Genomic DNA, 17,175 nt, shown 5'->3' with positions numbered 1-17,175 from the left:
TTTGCCAGCTGCGACCGGAGTGCAACCAATACTAATTGGTTTGATTCTCACTTCGATGAATAATTTCCTACCACTTACTGTAAACAAATACTGGTAATCATGGTTGTAAGCACTACAACAGATGTGTTTCCAGAATTAGATATATAGAAATAATATTTACAATATCATTCCTACTACCTTTTAAGATAAAGTATCAMTTTCATCTTTTCAGTATAAGATGGGGCTGCCAGATATAGAGCTTTTTAAGGCCAGAACTATAAGTATAAAAGCAATAAAAAGTAAGTATTTCAGCACTGATCAGTGGTTCTCTCTTTAAATGCTAGTGTTTGTCCCCTTGCTTAATCCTGTAATAGAGGTATCAGTAGAAAAAGTAAAACTTTAGTTAAGAGCAAAAAGAATTAAAAAATTTATTTCTTAAGATCACTCATCAGAATAAAAATATTGATTCTACGTCCAATAGATAAATTCTGTCTTTATAGCTGAATCTTTCTTTTTCCTCATTTATTGCAGTGAGCAGTTCCCTCTCTGTGCAAAGATAAGCAGTACAGAAACTGAGGAATCTGGCTACATATTAAAACACACTATTTCATAAACATAACCAAAGAAAGACTCAGCAATGCTTGGCRAACAAACTCAAGCTAAGCTGAATTTTTCTGTAATGTTTATACTTTGTATGGATGGGCCTCCTACAGACATGAACTAGAAACTTCTCATACTAGATGTCACCTAGACATCTCTTTTGACAAGTTATTCTCCATGCCATTGTGGAACTGCCACTGTCTGTACATACGTGACCTTTGCAGGCATATGTATATTCTAGGAGGCCTGTGAATGCTCAGCCTGGAYGGTCCAGGGTCTTGGGGCTTCTTGTCATACAGAAGCCAGTGTGCAYAGGGCTCAGAGTGAGACCTTTTTGCTTCCACAGGCTTCTTCCCAACCCACTGGCAGGACTGGAAACCCGGAAAGCACTTTCCAAGTTACTAACTAAAATATAGTGACAATAACATGCCTTTTTTTTTCTAAACTGTCAATCACAGCACCTCTGAGAACGATGAGGTTTCCAACTATTTATACGAGTGGCAAATTAGATCACAGGGCAATGGAGCGACCCATGCTGGATCACACTGAAGCAGAACAAGTGACTGAAGACCATGTGCAATCTTAACCACAGGTATGTTGTTTCCATTTTCTCAAGTTCCATATGGGGCAYAGCAAACTCCTATGGCTGAGAAAACAGATATGATATGAAAATGTAAACCTGAGAATAAAGCAGCTGAGAAGCTGGTATCAGTGTAAATGGAGCCACTTCCCTCCATCTTTGTTTATACCAGTCTTAGCAATATTTGCCTTTCTTAGACATGCAGCAGGGCTTGTTTATGCTACTTCCTTCTACACATTCTAGTTAGCTTCCAGTGCAGCTCATAGAAAAGGATACAAGTCTCTATGTTCGCTCCGACAATGTAGCCCGTTACATCGAAGTTGATGCGGATGAATTTACCCTGTGAATGAAAAGAAGACCTAGATTGAGCTATTCTTTCACTCTTTTATTCTGGATTTTACAGCATTAGTGTTTAGCCTGTTTAGTGAGATATATAGGTCATCATTTTAAGATGAASAGAGTTGGATTTGCCTGACTCTCTCTCCTGAGTTTCTTCTGTAYGGATCCCTGAATTCTGTAGGAGAACAGCAGAGCAGGGAGAGCAAGGCCTGCATGGGCAGGAAGCTTCTACCCCTATTTCCAACAAAAAAAGTCATCAAATACTGACAGCCTCTGCTCATATTAATCCAACTTGATTCTTCCTGACTGCTTTCTCATTTTCTCTTATGTAGTTAATCATTTCATATATTAGCACTCTTAATAAGTAACCATCATACCTAACRGCAAGATGTATATTAAACATCTGTGCAAAAAAAAAAAATTATTTGTAAATAGGGGGATATGGAGTTGGGTGTGGAGTAGAAGTTGACTCTGGAAGACCACACATAGGGCTGCTAATTTGTAAGAGGACAATGGTATTGTCAAATTTGAGCTTTATTTTTAATTTCTTGAAGGGACAGTATTTTTATTTCTGTATTCTATACACTGTTTTAAAGAGATTTGTTTGAAGCAGCTCTTTAGAGAGCAGCAGGATGACAGAGCATGATAATGAGGGCCACAATCTGTACACTCTGTTTTAAAAGATGCTGTATGTCCCCCTACACAGACCCAGCTGATATTTTCCTACTTACGAATCTGGAGGAGTTGTCATTCTTCACAGTTTTGGCATTTCCAAAAGCTTCAAGAATAGGGTTTGCCTGTAGAAGCTGTTTTTCCAGCTCGCCCTAAAATTCATTCAGATGCAGTTATCCATTTACTCCATATTTACTTAATTAAAAGCAGCACATGTCCATTGGAGGAGAAATAATTTAAGATAATTTAAGCCTCTCAACTTTTTTTGCTGAATACTGCACTTTATGTAGATTTGTTTTCATTCTCTGTTAATCTTTGTGTTTATATATTGTGCAGTTGACTTCTATCCTGTATACACGACCCTTTTCCAGCTCTGTTGCCTGTGACAGATCAAAGTGTATTCATCTGTTTATCATAATCACTGGCCTTTTTAAATAAAAGGGTCATTCACTGTCATATATCTTTTTTCAGTTTATTATTATTTTTTAAGAAGGGACGTTCTTAAAGGAACCTCTTGCAAGTCTTTTTCAAGTTAGTGTACTGAGATCCTTTGCTAGCAAATGATGATGTAATTAGAATAACTTGCCAAGAATCATTTTAATGTAATGCAGCACAAAGCTACAAAGCAGATTTACCAAGTCTATTAATAATGATCCATGCGAGACTATTTAGGTTAAATATGGAAAGGCATTAATTTATTTCAAACTAGGATAATGCATTCTCATGCAAACACACAAACTTCGTATTATATTGTTAATTCTGATTGGTAATTGGTAATGAAACAAATCATGCAAAGAAACAAGCATGCATTTAATACTCCTATTTCTAAACAAACCAATGAAGTTGAAAAAATACTTTATGAAAACAKTTTTTTTCAACTTCTTATTTAGCTCTGTGCTATGAAGTCATTCAGCTTTCCCATTAGTTTCTTGTTGTCCTATTCTGCATCCTATCCTACTCTGCAGCAATGATATGAATCATTTCAAACACTTCATGCTGAATAATAGYAGGAAACTTCCACGATAGATAATATATCATTTAAATACTTTTGAGGGAATATTTCGGTTGAATCCAGGGGAAATAATTTGAAAAATGAGTTTTWCACAATCATTGTGGAAAACTGGTAACCTTTCTCTATATCCAATTGTTGAATGTTTTGTAACTTGTGTGGCAGTGGTGACACTTTCCTCAAAAATATAGCTAAAAGGCAACACACTGTTAATAGATGGCTAAATTTGGTAATGGCAGTGAGAGGAGGAGAGGATTTCCTAGAGCATAGATCAGTTGGGAGCTAAGGGCTAAAGTAAAATTGCACTGAAGAAAAAAACAATAACAACAAAAAATCTATCTGCTGAGCTGGAAAAAGAGGGGAAGGAATTTTSAACAAGCTGAAACGGTCATCTTCCAGGAAGGAATGAGTTCCTGAAGGTTGCTTGAGCTTCTCCATACTGGGSAAATGGACAGTCAGTAAATTTAAAACTTGCACTGTGAGCATAGGTTGTTGCTGAAATCAGATGGTGACAGCTRAACAACCTTGTCCACTGGAACTGGACAGACACACATTCACTCCTAGTGAGAATAGATGCTGTAACTGTGGGAGTGTAAAACTGGGGATCTAAGATAACAGCATTATATGTAGCTGTAACTCCTGTAGCTGTAACTAAATCTATATATTTAAACTTGTCAAATGAACTGAGAGGCAATATAGCAGGTATTATGATTGGATTGCCTTATGTCATCACCAAAGGCTGAATGGCAGCAGTCAGAATAGGGGAGCAAAAAAAAAAAAAAAAAAAAGGCCCAGTAAAAAGAAAAATCCCCTTTGTTTGGGCCTGGCATACAAACCAAAAAGAATGTGCCAGGAAAGCTGCCTCCCTTCCCAGCCCTGGGGTGCTCGTACTGTGCATCCTGCTACTGAGTGCCTTCCAAGTCCTGTAAGGATCTGCCGTACTACACTTGCAGACACACGCTGCAATGGTAGTTGCTCTGTTACATATCATAGCAGCAAGCTAGGAGCATGCTACCTTTTGCAGATGTGAAGAATTCTCAACAGTTGCATGAAAATGTAAACTTGAAAGCAGTATCAAATGGAAAGCATGCAGGCAAAGTAACAAACTGATCACACACCGTGAGGTTTAGGATTATTTCACAACAGTCCTAAAAAGTTCAACCTGAAGTACAGAAAGCATTGGAGTATTTCCTTTTGGAGATCGCATTGCTTAATTTCAGGCTGATCAGCTGTTTCAGGATCGTGGGAAAATTCATTCAAACTAAGGCAATTTGAACACACGCATATAGAACAGAGTGATATTTGAAAGATAACCCCTGCCTGTGTCAGACCTCATTCTTTGTCCTGGAGCCTGACACAGTTAGGGTTGATTGGTGAGAGCATTTGGTGCTATTGTTGCTTTTCATATCATACAACATGTTTCAACAAAGTCTCTCTTGAATTTTTGGGGTGCAACAATAGCATGCAGATCTACACTCAGTGCCTTAAACACACACCAAACAGTCTAAGTTACTCACGTAAGCAAAAGATGGACCTTGCTGTATTGAATAATGTGGTATAAAACAAGTGTCAGTATCATTTCCATTACACAGACATTTTTATTGCTTTTCCTGTATTAAAATAACCAATATGCAGTTTCCATGCAAATAATCCAGGAATACAGATAAATAGAAAACACATTGCAGACATACCAAGAGTACAAATACAGTTAACATACATACAGCATTTTAACTGAAGAAAAAAAAAGCTGAACCAAAAGGATGGGGTTTGGATCAAGTCCCAAGTTAATCTCCCAGGACCAGAGAAGGAGAAAAATTTTTAATAGTAAATCCCATATTTCTTTGTTATTGCAACTGAATCATTTTGTTATCACTTTTTTTAATGACTGTACTTGCAGTGCCAGTTGTCCCAAACACTGAAGTACTGTTAGACAGCATGTTACAGAACAACTTAGACTTCCTCTTAGCCTTCATCTGCTGGATATTTGCCTACAGGTCTGTCTCAGTTTGATCCTGAGTTTCATGAACTTCCACGAAAACAGGAATCAGCAGCAATTCCAGTTACTTGCCCATTAGAATGTTGAATGTTAATGTGAAAAAAAATACATATTTCTACTGGGTCCTGCTCAGTGACAGAGGAATGAACTTGTGGTTTCAAGGTCATTTCTAATGGGCAAGTTTTTTCACATTAACATTCAACACAGGAAAACTATACCTTAGTTGTGGTTAGTTTCCATCAAACCTAATCACAGATTTCTAGAAAGTACTGCGCAAAGAGCTATCTGCTCCCTGCTCTGCCCCAAGGATGAACCTGCCTTCCCTAACCTGTCGTGACTCTTGGAAGGGGCTCCTCTGCACACCCTGTCCTCTGCAGTCTCTGCAGAGACACCCTGTCTCTTGCTGCAGTCCAGGAGAGGCCGAGCAGGGAGTTGCAAGATCCAGGGCAGGGCTGCTCATGGTGTGCTTGCCTGCTACAGCAACACTGCTATTCCAGTATGAATTATGGTTACAGCTCCTTCTCACCTTGGATCTTTGTCCTTGTCTTTGGGTTTTAATTTAAGCTAAATTTTTAAATGATGATCCAAAGAAAACTCACTTTGGACCKAGGCCTGCATTCAGAACACACTAAAATCTCTTCCTAGATTAGGTCTATCAATTCTTGCCTCTTTTTACAGAAGATCTTGAGTAAAATACAAAAGACTTTAAATGACTTGGGAACTGGAGTTGCATCTTTGAAAAGAAGGACACATAGAAGCGCCAGTCACAGGAGTCATCATGGAACTGGTAGGTAGAAGTTCACAGTATGCTTCATGACAAGACAAGGCACTTCAGTCACTAAAACAGGATTACTGCAAGTTTTAAGGCAATGAACTATTTGTAAAGAATTGTATCTTTCAAAATTGTTCTTTGTCAGAGGAGTAAAGACAAACCAAAAAACTTTGTTTTATATTTATAAGGTTTTATATTAAGACTCTTTGCTATATAGTAAGAAAATATGCCTACTAATGAAGCCACTCAAAACTTTGGACTTTAAAATGTTGGCACACATTTCTGTGATGCAACCGGACAATGTGCTAATTAAAGGTTTTCTCAGATATCTTAATTCGCATGGGGAAAATAAGGACCCCAAACCTTGCAGACCCCCCAAGGCTTCATTATTAGGCAGTAAATAGATACTAACCATATGGAAAGCTATGAATAATTCTCTTCTGGCAAAGTACATTCTGATTTGGTGAATAAAGGGATGTCAGACATTTCTTTTTTTTTCCATAAACATAAAGCTGTGGCATAAATTGTGTACTCTTAATATGTCGACTATTTGGCAAGCCACAAATGTTGACTTGCTGTTAGCACAGTCAGCTCAGTACAGCCCTAACAAGCCTGAAAGAAAACTGAATACAGAGGAGCTCACTTACTGTGACGCTGGTGTCCTTTTTGCCCTTATGTGATGAAGCAACGAAAGCCAGATACTGAATGACCTTTTTGGTATTTTCTGTCTTGCCAGCACCAGATTCACCTCTGAGGGGAGCAGAAATAACATAAAAGAAGGTATGTAACTAGTGAAGCCCTTCTACCATGTGAAACATATATATTACAAAAGCAAGCTTGGAAAAGGCTCGACTCGGTGTCTGCCCCAGAACACCATCTCTCCAATTCCACCTAACTTTAGCATCCAAGAAACGCAGTATGAGAGCTGGTGATCTGTCCTTTTAGTGTTTTGACTGCACATTGGGCCATTTAAGGCAATTCTAAAACATGGTGCATTTTTAAATAGCAGTTCATCTTGCTTTGGCAGCATCTAAATGTTTATGAGAAGTGGGTCTGGCAGGGAATCTGCTCGTATTTTAAGACCAAAAAACATAACTGCCTGAGCAGGTATTGGTACCCACCAGGCTGTTTGGGACATTTAACACGGGCAGGTTTCCAACCAGTGAGGCAGCATCCCAGCTGGCATGTCTCTGTGCAGTGTCTCTTGAGAAGGAAGAAGGAAGTGTTAACCTTCCACCTCACAGAAGACTTCAAGGGTAAGTTTATTTACAACTATTAAGTCTTTTCTTAAAGCAAAATTTTCAAARTACAGGTACAAAGGTCAGATTTGTGTGGTTATTTCTCAGAAGTAAAGACATTTCTAGCCCACCTCTGTCCTCTCTAGGTGTCACATTACATTGTCACACTTCTTTTAGGTTCCTTTGGCTCAGATGAATATTTAGGCTAAAGTATTTTTATATTGCTCTTGCTCAGCAATGAAAAAGGATATTTAAGTGGGTGTGGATATAATTTAAACTCAGGCTAATTCTTTTGACTCTTATCAAACTAGTGCTGTAAGGAGGGCAATTGTCTAAATATGTCAGACCTCACTGGTTTTGTATTTAAATTAAAATGTATTTAAAAATAAAAAGAACAATACATTCAAAAGTCCCATGGATATTTGTCAACTCTTTGGAAGCGGAAGCTATTCAGTTGGACCCACTGCAATTCTGCTTCTTTTCCTAATTACGAAATATAGGAGTTAATTTTTCTTACCAAGGGACCAGTGATAAATGGGCTTAAAAACATGAGTAAGTGCTGTGCAGAACTTTTAAGGCAGGATGACATCGATGTAAACCTTAGGAAGCCAGAAACTATTCTTGCCTGAAGTACACAGTGATCAGAAGTGTTTCTTCTGGCTTGTAGAGTTTTTACAAGAAATAATGAGATGAGTATGTTCCTTTTCTAAAGACCTAGGTTACTTTGCACAGTTTAGAGGCTGAATTCATCCATGCCTGGTCTTCAATGCTGAAACATTTCCATGTTTTATTGATAAAAATTAAGTGTCCTGGGAGCAATTCCAAACCAAGCACACCAATTTGAAGACCTTTACAGAGTTTTCAAATAAATCTACCTTACAACTTTGCTGCTTTTGCAAAATATAAAAACTTTCTTCAAACAAACTCTAGGCTTTGAACTATTCAATTTTATCAAAGGTTATTTGTAGTTCATCACTACATGAATTGCATTTCCTTTCTCCCAGGGCAACAGTGCCCATCACTTGGCTTTCCCCTGATTCCTTGTRAGTATTACCATATAAGGCATCATTTTGCTTGTAATTATCCTACCATACAGTAATGCTTGTTACTTAACATTTGGTTCTGTGCTTTCTTTCCTTAACTCTTTGCTCCTGTACATGCTGATAATTTTCTCTTTTCTGCTGAACCTCTTTGAAGCTTTAGCTTCATAATCAAGTGGATAAGAAAAAAATCTGTTCTTTAACATGAAATGGAAAACTGACAGACAGGATCTTAACAGCTACAGATGGAAAAAAAGGTCTCCAAGGTCATTAAGTAAGGAAAGATACTGTTCTTAGCTAGTGGATACTTATTTTGTAATGTGTAAACAGCATTTTTAAAAGTCAGTGAGTTTTAAATGCACAGGTGTGATTTACAAGTATCTATTAAGCAACATAAGCAGCCTTGGTAAACTGTATGACAACTACTAGCCTGTGGCATCCGACACTAGCCTTCATCTCAGTCATAAAATACCTGTGACTCCAAGTACCATCATTTCTGGGATAACAGAAACAACTTCCCTTGTGGTCCAGCTCCTAGGTGGTATCCAGAAAAAGCACTCCTCTCTCCTGTCCTATGTGTGTGTGTGTATATATATATATATATATATATATATAAATATATACACACATATATATGTATAGCGCATATATATATATATATATATGTATATGCTTTCTATGCTTAATCTTGGTTTTTTAATTTTTCCAGGTGGATCTTTTTCTTGCCAACATCTTTCAGTGATGGAGGCTTTCACAACAGGACTCCTCACAGAAGGTATGTGTTCCTCTTGTTTGAGAACCTATTTGCCTCAGTATGTGTCCCCAAATCATCTTTCAAAGTGCGAATTCATCATACTGAGTAACCACTGTCCTAACCTTCCAGGAACAGACCAATCATTTGGCTAGCTGAAGTATCTCATTCTGTCATATACTGAGGCAACACAACTGTTGCCATTGCAGTTCCTTGGACCTGTCTCAGATGCGCAATACAAAGTAAGCAAAGCAAAAGCATTCCCCAGCTCGCAGTTCTCATGATGCAGTTCTCACCAATACTTCCCATGCATCTCCCCCTAAGAAATGCTCTTGTTTTCCCAAAGTAAAGAGCTTCATGGAATTTAGAGGCTATCCCTGTTAGAAACAATCTTTCCTTCATGAGTGGCGTAGTTCAAGTATGTTCCTCCCTTGCTTCTTGCCACGCTTTGTTTAGAAACTCAATATAGGATTTAAAGCACATAAGATCACATATATCTAAAAGAGTTTTTTGACACACCAGCTACTAAATCCTTCATGACTCCCTTGCTTCCACCTTAGCTGAAAAATATCCCAGTTGGAATAGGTTGCCAAATTAGGACAGGGTGAGAGTGACAAGCTGGCCCTGCTGGTGTGGGCTAAGCCAGTGGTGTAGCTAGACTGTCTGCACTTTTATCTGAGCAAAAAAAAAAAAAAAACAGTTCTAGTAAGAGTGATTTTATCTTGAAAACTTGAAAGCTCCTGTATTAAAATTATGATATAAAACTTAAGTTGAATACTTGTGGTTTTCAACTTAATTCCGCTTTTGGAAAGTCTGAAAAATAACAGTAACATTTATTTTCAGCACTCATTTCAGTAAGCAATGAACCACAAAAATTGACCATTCACACATCTCTTAATCTCGCTATGCTGGCACTGCAGGAACCCTCTGTGCACAGAGCAGTCAATGAGGTGCTCTAAATCACATTAGGGCTTTGGCAGCTCCGTTCTGCAATATGAGATGTGCAGAGATAATGGAAATCTTTGCCCCAGTCCAGCTSTGTCCCCTGAGAGACACAGCTCAAAACCCCGGCCCACTGATCCTACTTGTTTGCTTAAAGAAAGTTCCCAAAAGGGACCAGACTGCTTGGGCACCAGGCTCCACCCCAGGTCTAAAGCTCCTCAAGATATCTGTATGGGAGAAGGGCCAGGCAGCSGAGCTTGCCAGCTCCAGCCTTTGAGATTTAGTTGGCTGGGAAAGGAAAGAGTTTTGCTCTCTTGCAAAGAACTCTTTTAACTAATGGGACTTTGCAATTTARAGGATGTTCTGGATGACTCTGATTCTTGACATATGTCAAGGGATAAAACAGGCTGAGGTTATTTGGCTGTGTGAGGCTCTGGAAAACTTGCCCATTAGGAGAGAGGGGAAGGAGGGAGGAAAGGGCAGGATGGTTGCTGCCTCACCAGAATTTTCTGTGTTGCTGTATCCAATTAAATGGAAATAACACATTGCTATCATATGTTTTGATAGAGTATGTTCAAACGAAATGAATCTATGAATGAGAAAATGTAAAAAAAAAAAAATTTAGAGTACAAATCATATGTTTAATAATCATTTTTTTTCAGGCTTTACATTGTCCCAGTCATTCTGGTTCTGTTTTCTAAACAGTTTTTTTTTTATTCACTGATGGTGACTTTGCTTAACTGAAGCTAATGCTCAGTCTTTTTTAACCAAATGAGCTYTCTGGGAAAGGAAAACAAAACACATATATCCTACCCAGTCTTTTCAGGAAGTGATCGAAATATGACAACCCCAAGATCAGACAGGTATAAGGCCAAATTTTAAAGAACTTGTCTACTTATTTATGCAATTAGGCCCTGCAGAACTTCTATTAAAAAGGTCTTTTGAGAACTCTGTGAGACATCCACCTGTCTTAATGTAGCTTATCTTAGTGGGGTACTTGTGGGGTCAGAAAGTCCCTTCTGAGAACTGCTGCCTTTTCTTATGTTACTTATTATTATGTAAAGTCACAAGCCTGCTGCCTGGACATCGTTTTGTCCAATTCACTCCAAATTGGTGGTGCACTGAGGATGCAGAGTTCACTGAGTAACTTGACGGATTTGCTGGGATTTTTCCTTCAGCCACATCTAATGCACTGGTCAACCCAGGCCCTCAGAACAGTCCTTTCAAGAGTAAGCCCAGAGAGCAGAATATTCCATGGCCAGTTCAAACATCAAAYAGAGGAGACTGCAGTGGGGCTGCCCAAGTACAGGCAGGAATTTCAGGGAATCCTAGCAGCTAGGGAGCAGCCAGTTTAGCTGGCTACATAAGAAAAAAATAATTATTTTCATACTCAATATTATATAGTAGCTACTGGAAATGGAATCTTTAAAGGATTTTAATGAAAAAAAGCATGTTTGCCAAAGAAAGATTTCTTTTCCTAAAAATTCTAATATTCCAATGTTAAAAGAAGATCTGAAGAGTGGAAAAATAAACTGAAATACAGTAATAGAAAGAGGAAATTAATATCATAAATTAKTCTTCATTATCATGACAGATTTCATCCTGTGAAGATAGTGATGGTGAATTTTTATTTCRTCACTGCATCAATTTTAGAATTGTTTTCGGTTTTAGTGCATTTTTGGGCAATGTCATGGAATGGGATCTGGTTAGAACAGAGGTCAGAACTCTCATGGGTTTTGGGTACAGTCTAAAATTTTAGTTTTTCTTAGATGACAAATTTGTTCCTGTCAGCAGGGGCACTCTCAAATAGCTATAATGCTGGTGGTAAGTGGCATTGTTGTTTAAAACTATGATATAAATATATATTCACTCATTTAGTAATCACATTTTGATGGATGACCTCCCAAAACAGTTCACTTCAGGACTGTGTGTATTTATAGTATTTAGCAGACTACAACTTTACCATATGGAGCTGATACAAATGATACATGTGCCACCTTCTGCAAACAAGGGTAACTCATATTTACACAGAATAAAATCCCACCTTTGATCAGGAAAACTGGAAGACACRGTGAACACAAAATGAATTCAAAAGCATCCTCAATGGCATTCAAGTAAATAAAACCGACCAAATGACCAAGTGTGATGGACTTGAGAAACAGTCAAAGGAGGGTGAAATAGAAGCTACCCGTGATATTAAAGTAGTGTATTCTACACAGCAAAGCTCATTGCAGTAAAATCAGGGCCTGATGTTGCATTCAGCTGAATACAACAGCTGAATCGTTCAGTGTGATGATATCTGAGCACTGTCAGGTCAGTGTTCCAAGAGGAGGCCTTCAGCAAGCCAAGACACAGAAAAACAGCTTGCATCCTGCCTGAACATGATGTGCCCAGCGTCCAGAGCTGGAAATGCCAAGCCCGGGCTGTCAGGGAGCCCTGCACAGACCTGAGGAACTGAGCAGCTCACTGGGCACGCGTTACTGAGCCAAAGGGGCCAGGTGGCAAGCCTAGCACAACACTGGCCATCGTACATGCAAACAGCACACAATAACCACACAAACATGAAAGATCACACTCTTCTGTAAGGACAACTGATGTGGGATGTGATGGTGAGGTACCAAAAGCAAAATATGAGAAGTGGTTGAAGAAATGTCCGGGATGCTCTGCTTTCCTTAGAGATTGCTCAGTTTCCACTAGGGAGTATTTAAAATCTCCTTTTCCTTCTACACACAGAGTTTGACAGCCAAGCTCCCTAAACATCCCTTATCATTCTAAATATTCTGAATTCAGAAAGTCACTTTAAAGCAAAAGGCTTGGGCATTAAGGACTCCTAAGGGCCAGCTACCACCTTCATACTTGATGAACGGGTAAATCTTCTAGTGAGAATAGAGCTCAAGCCTGTTGAAGGTCAGGGCCATAGACCCAGTTCCATCAGGGTCTGAGCAACTTCAAATAAGGAAAAACATCATTATGTAGAGATATGCTTAAATAGTTGATTCTACTTACGTGCACAGAATAGACTGGTCTTCTCGATCTGTGAAAAAGGAAAAAAAAATCCATTAATTAGGAAAAATAGGTATGTCCTGACAGAAGCACTTATATTTATAAGGATTTTCATTAAACAAACTATCTAGATTTCTAAATTCTGTCAATTTGTGATTAGTCAAAAGTATTGAGTTCACATCTTAATGTGCTCTAGCATTTAAATAAGCATCTCCAGTGGAAATATTTTGTACCAAAATTGAACAAAAGGTTAAGAGTTCAAGATACTTTTTGAGAATTCTTTTAGAGATAAACTGTAATGAGAACACCAAAAAGATCATACCCTCTGTAAGAAGATTATATTTGAAAATTTAAGCTTGAAAATGAAGTTTTTACTGTGCTTGCAAAGTATGGCCATAGTTTGTTTAAAATGAAGTCTGGATATATATGGTATCACAAGCTACCTGGTCATGCAGGGCTTTAGATTTTCAAAGCAGGGTAATGTAAATACCTGAAAAATGTACCCTGTTTCTTTTCAGATTTAGAGAGGACTTCAGGAGTATCCTCCAAAGAATAAGTCAAAACAAGATACATCACATACTTTGATTAAGAGATGTTAACAAGTATGTAAGTATTCTTTTTTTCTCTAAACAGAACCATCATACACACACTGGATCAAAATTTGTAAAAAGTTGAACCAAAATCTTTCTTAGACAATATCTACTATGAAAGGGATGTGGGAGATTTCAGAGCAGCAGAGTCCAATATGCTGTAATGGGGCAGCAAGGTTCAGGACTGCATCCAAACTCCTTAACCTGTTCTTGCTGTTATCTCTCCTTTCTTGTGCATTTGAGGTCAGGATCTCTTTTACGTCAGAATACAGACAATTTTCTACCACAAGATTGAATCTAAGATCTTTGGGCTGTGGTGCACAATTAGCATGTGCTGAAGTTTTATCATATGCTCAGTAGAACAGGTAATATTTTTCCAGGAAATTAGACTTTCCCATGATAAGACAGCTATAAAATTTAACCTCTGTATAAATGCACCTAACTAGCCTGCTTACAGTAACCACCATCTCTAAGTATAAGAGAAGTTTTACTGTGAGGATGGTAAGATGTGGGAATAGATTGTCCCAAGGAGAATGTATCTCTACCTTTGGAGGTAATCAGAATATACTGGTCATGACCCTGAGCAAATGGGTCTACTGTTGAAGTTTGCCCCGCTTTGAGCTAGGTTGTCAGAAAGAGCCTTGCACAGATTGTAAATGAGCTGCTTGCTTAGGAAAATAAAATCCTAGGCAGGTGAAATACATTTCTGAAATATGTGCATAATTTACAGATCTTAGACTTAAAGCAGTCTGTTAATTAAAGCAGAAACTAAGTTTTTTTTTTAATGTTTCCATATTAGCTATCAGACGTGAGGCTAGTGTTAGAGCTGTTGGGCTCCTGGGCAGAAGTAAGGCATCAACTATTTCCTCATTTTATTCAGTGCGTCGGTGACTTTGCAGAGCTATCCATCTGATTGCCTGCCCCTAAAACTGACCCTGTATTTAATAAATATCATGTAACTGCCTACAGTAAACAAGCTTTCTGCCTTGTGTAAAGATGATGGCGATAAATTCAACCTATTAAGCTTGCCAGTTTTAATTGCTGCTTGGACCGCAGCCAGTCTAGGAAAAGCAGTAGTGGATTCTGCTTTGCCATGGAATTATATTAAACAACTGTGTTTATGCCCAGTTCCTCAACAGCATTCAAGTAAATCCAATAATTAACTGTTTTATTGAACACTCTCACAGTAAATAGCACCACTTAACTGCTCTAGCTGGTAAATTGATGCAAAATGAATCACTGCCTTCCCATTGGAGATATTTATCAGCACTAAGCACAGCAGGATTATCCCACATGAACATTTTGGATGAGAGGAGCTGTAAGCCATGTTTACTTTTCACTGCAGGATATGGAGAGAGACTTTCTTTCAAGTTAAAAAAAAAAAAAAAAAGTGAGAACATGGTAGAATTTTTGCTAAAAATACGTGTTGCGTAAATAGAAACCATGGGCATATATCGATATTACATTACACACCCATAAATACCATAAAGAAAATAAAAGCTATTCCCTGATACAGAGTGGCCTGTGGAATTTCTGCGCTCAGGGGACATTATAAAAAGTAGGTCTCCTCCATGCCAGCTATTTCTTTGCCACTCTTCCTTCCCCATTGCTGTTCTTTTCCTGCCCTGTATTTTCTCTGTTTAGGATCTTCACTATATCTTCCTTTCAGTGGCACCTTGCATGCAGCGCAGTCCTTCCCTTGCCATTGCACTGTCCAGACAGTGCTGACTAGCCTGGGAGCTTTCTCCACTGCCATGGCATCAGTCCCCAGAAATTGTCCACCTGCTTCCCATCCAAGGGAACATGGCAAGACAGTCAGCACAAGACATCTGGCAAGTCTCTTGGGGGTAGACTGGCCCCTGCAGGTGTTTGTATGGGTGCATATGGGCACCTCTGCAGAAAATGTGGGAGAGGGGGGGCCTTTAGGAAGAGGGAACAAACTGTATAAGCCAGTCTTACTCTCTTATGTCCCAACCTGCAAATACCTGTCTCTCTTACTTTTAAGGGCTCTCAACATTGTTTGCTTTTATCTGTGATCCAAAATATTTTATTCTATTTATAAAGGATTATGTCCTATTTAGGGAATTTGCAACTTTATGAAATAGATCAGAAGAGAATGATTGGCACAAATGAAGCTTCTTAAATATAATTCCTATGTTTTACACAGGAAGAAATATGTCTTCTAGGTCACAAATGTCTTTAGTTAAAGCCTTTTTAACGTGACATATCCTGTCCATCCTCTATTTTAGATGGGCCTATCCACCTGTCTATTTTAAACATCCCAGAAACTTTTGCATTCCCCTTTGATTTTTAGCAGTATACAGCCCTAAATTTACATTCTGAAAACCATCCACCTACTTAAACGTGCAAGTGACTTTTGCCTGGAATCTGTTTAGCTTTTTCCTCAGGACCGAGGTATTGCAAACTTCAGTTTCCTTGTAAGAATCATATGCCCTTCTGTTCTCAATAGACCAGCTAGTTCTGCTTAATCACAAACAAAATCAGATGGTTTATCACAATGAAGCAGCAAGTTGGCAGCTTTACCATAAAAGGGAAAAACAGGCTGAAGCCATGTTCCAACACTCGCTTACTGCTTCTTTACATTTGTTAATAACTACACTGCCAAAAGGGGACATTTCTGTACAGTCCTGCTAAGGACACAGTAAACAGATGGCTTTTTGCAGCAGCCTCTTTTTCTTAGATCTTGGGAACTCTGTTTCCCTCCTATACCTCTCAGTGACTACCAGGTTGTTTGTTTTTCCATCTTCAGCTCAAACTTGCCTGTAAAGCACTTGCACAAAGGTATTTTTGGGAAAAAAAAAAACACTTTCTGAATTTGCAGAAAGCTATAATAAATCTTTCCCATGACCTTCTTTTGCCAAAGCACTTAAAAAAAAAAAAAAAAAACACTCTAATCATCCATATGAAAACTTCATTACTACTTCTGCGTAACATTAATTTTCATATTTGTATTGTTTATCAGTCATTTGCTGTTTGCTTTGAGCAGGAAAGATGGCAGAAGGCAGCAGAATTATTCATCCTGCTGGTGTCCTTGCCTGATGACGTCTGGAAGCTGGCAGGACTGCAGCAAGAAGCACCCCCGTCCAGCTCCTCTTCCCTGTCCTGCACTGGCCTCTCCTTCCCACCACTCCAGGTATYTCTGCAGCCACACTGCTCACCAGGATGGGGATCTGATCTGCTTCACACCAATCCAGCAAAAAGGGGTGGTTTTACCCTGCAACAGTTTTGCCTCAAACCTGCATGAAGACTGGCCTGGCAGCACAGTATGCAGAGAGGGAATAGAGCACATTGTGGGGTGYGTGTGCCACCAGGAAACTGTTTCATCAATAACAAGGGAACAAGAGGTAGGTGTGGAAGCATGAGGTGATTTTTTTAATGGTGGTAGTGGTCTCTAAGGCTATGATGGTGCCTGGGCCATAGTCATATTAGATCGGTCATGTGTTTATCAGAAGATTTAACAAGCCATCCAGCAACATGGTTGAGATTTTAAAAAGTGTTTTAAGTGCTCAGAACTGCTTGAAATAAGGGAAATTTTATCTATGCCAAGCCAGYCTCTTGTTAATTTATTGCTCCTGTGAGAATTTAGCTTTTCTGCATATTTGGAAGAAAGTCCAAATGTCTGATTTCTGTTAACTGTGGTTAA

General features: G+C 38.7%; 1 protein-coding gene across 2 annotated transcripts in view; it reads right to left on the bottom strand.

Annotated features, from left to right (window-relative positions):
- Window positions 1-17,175, bottom strand: part of MYH11 (myosin heavy chain 11) — a 54,398-nt gene that overhangs the window by 24,104 nt on the left and 13,119 nt on the right. For both annotated transcript variants that reach the window (XM_026053963.1, XM_026053964.1), the window contains exons 4-7: window positions 12,925-12,952; window positions 6,595-6,697; window positions 2,230-2,322; window positions 1,436-1,499 (exon numbers count right to left, since the gene is read on the bottom strand). In XM_026053963.1, coding sequence (XP_025909748.1) covers window positions 1,436-1,499; window positions 2,230-2,322; window positions 6,595-6,697; window positions 12,925-12,952 — 288 coding nt within the window. The remainder of the gene's footprint in view (window positions 1-1,435; window positions 1,500-2,229; window positions 2,323-6,594; window positions 6,698-12,924; window positions 12,953-17,175) is intronic.

This window comes from Nothoprocta perdicaria, unplaced genomic scaffold, assembly GCF_003342845.1.
Source record: "Nothoprocta perdicaria isolate Ctin4 unplaced genomic scaffold, notPer1 scaffold_12, whole genome shotgun sequence".
NCBI lineage: Eukaryota > Metazoa > Chordata > Aves > Tinamiformes > Tinamidae > Nothoprocta > Nothoprocta perdicaria.
This window is presented reverse-complemented; position numbering and strand designations above follow the sequence as displayed.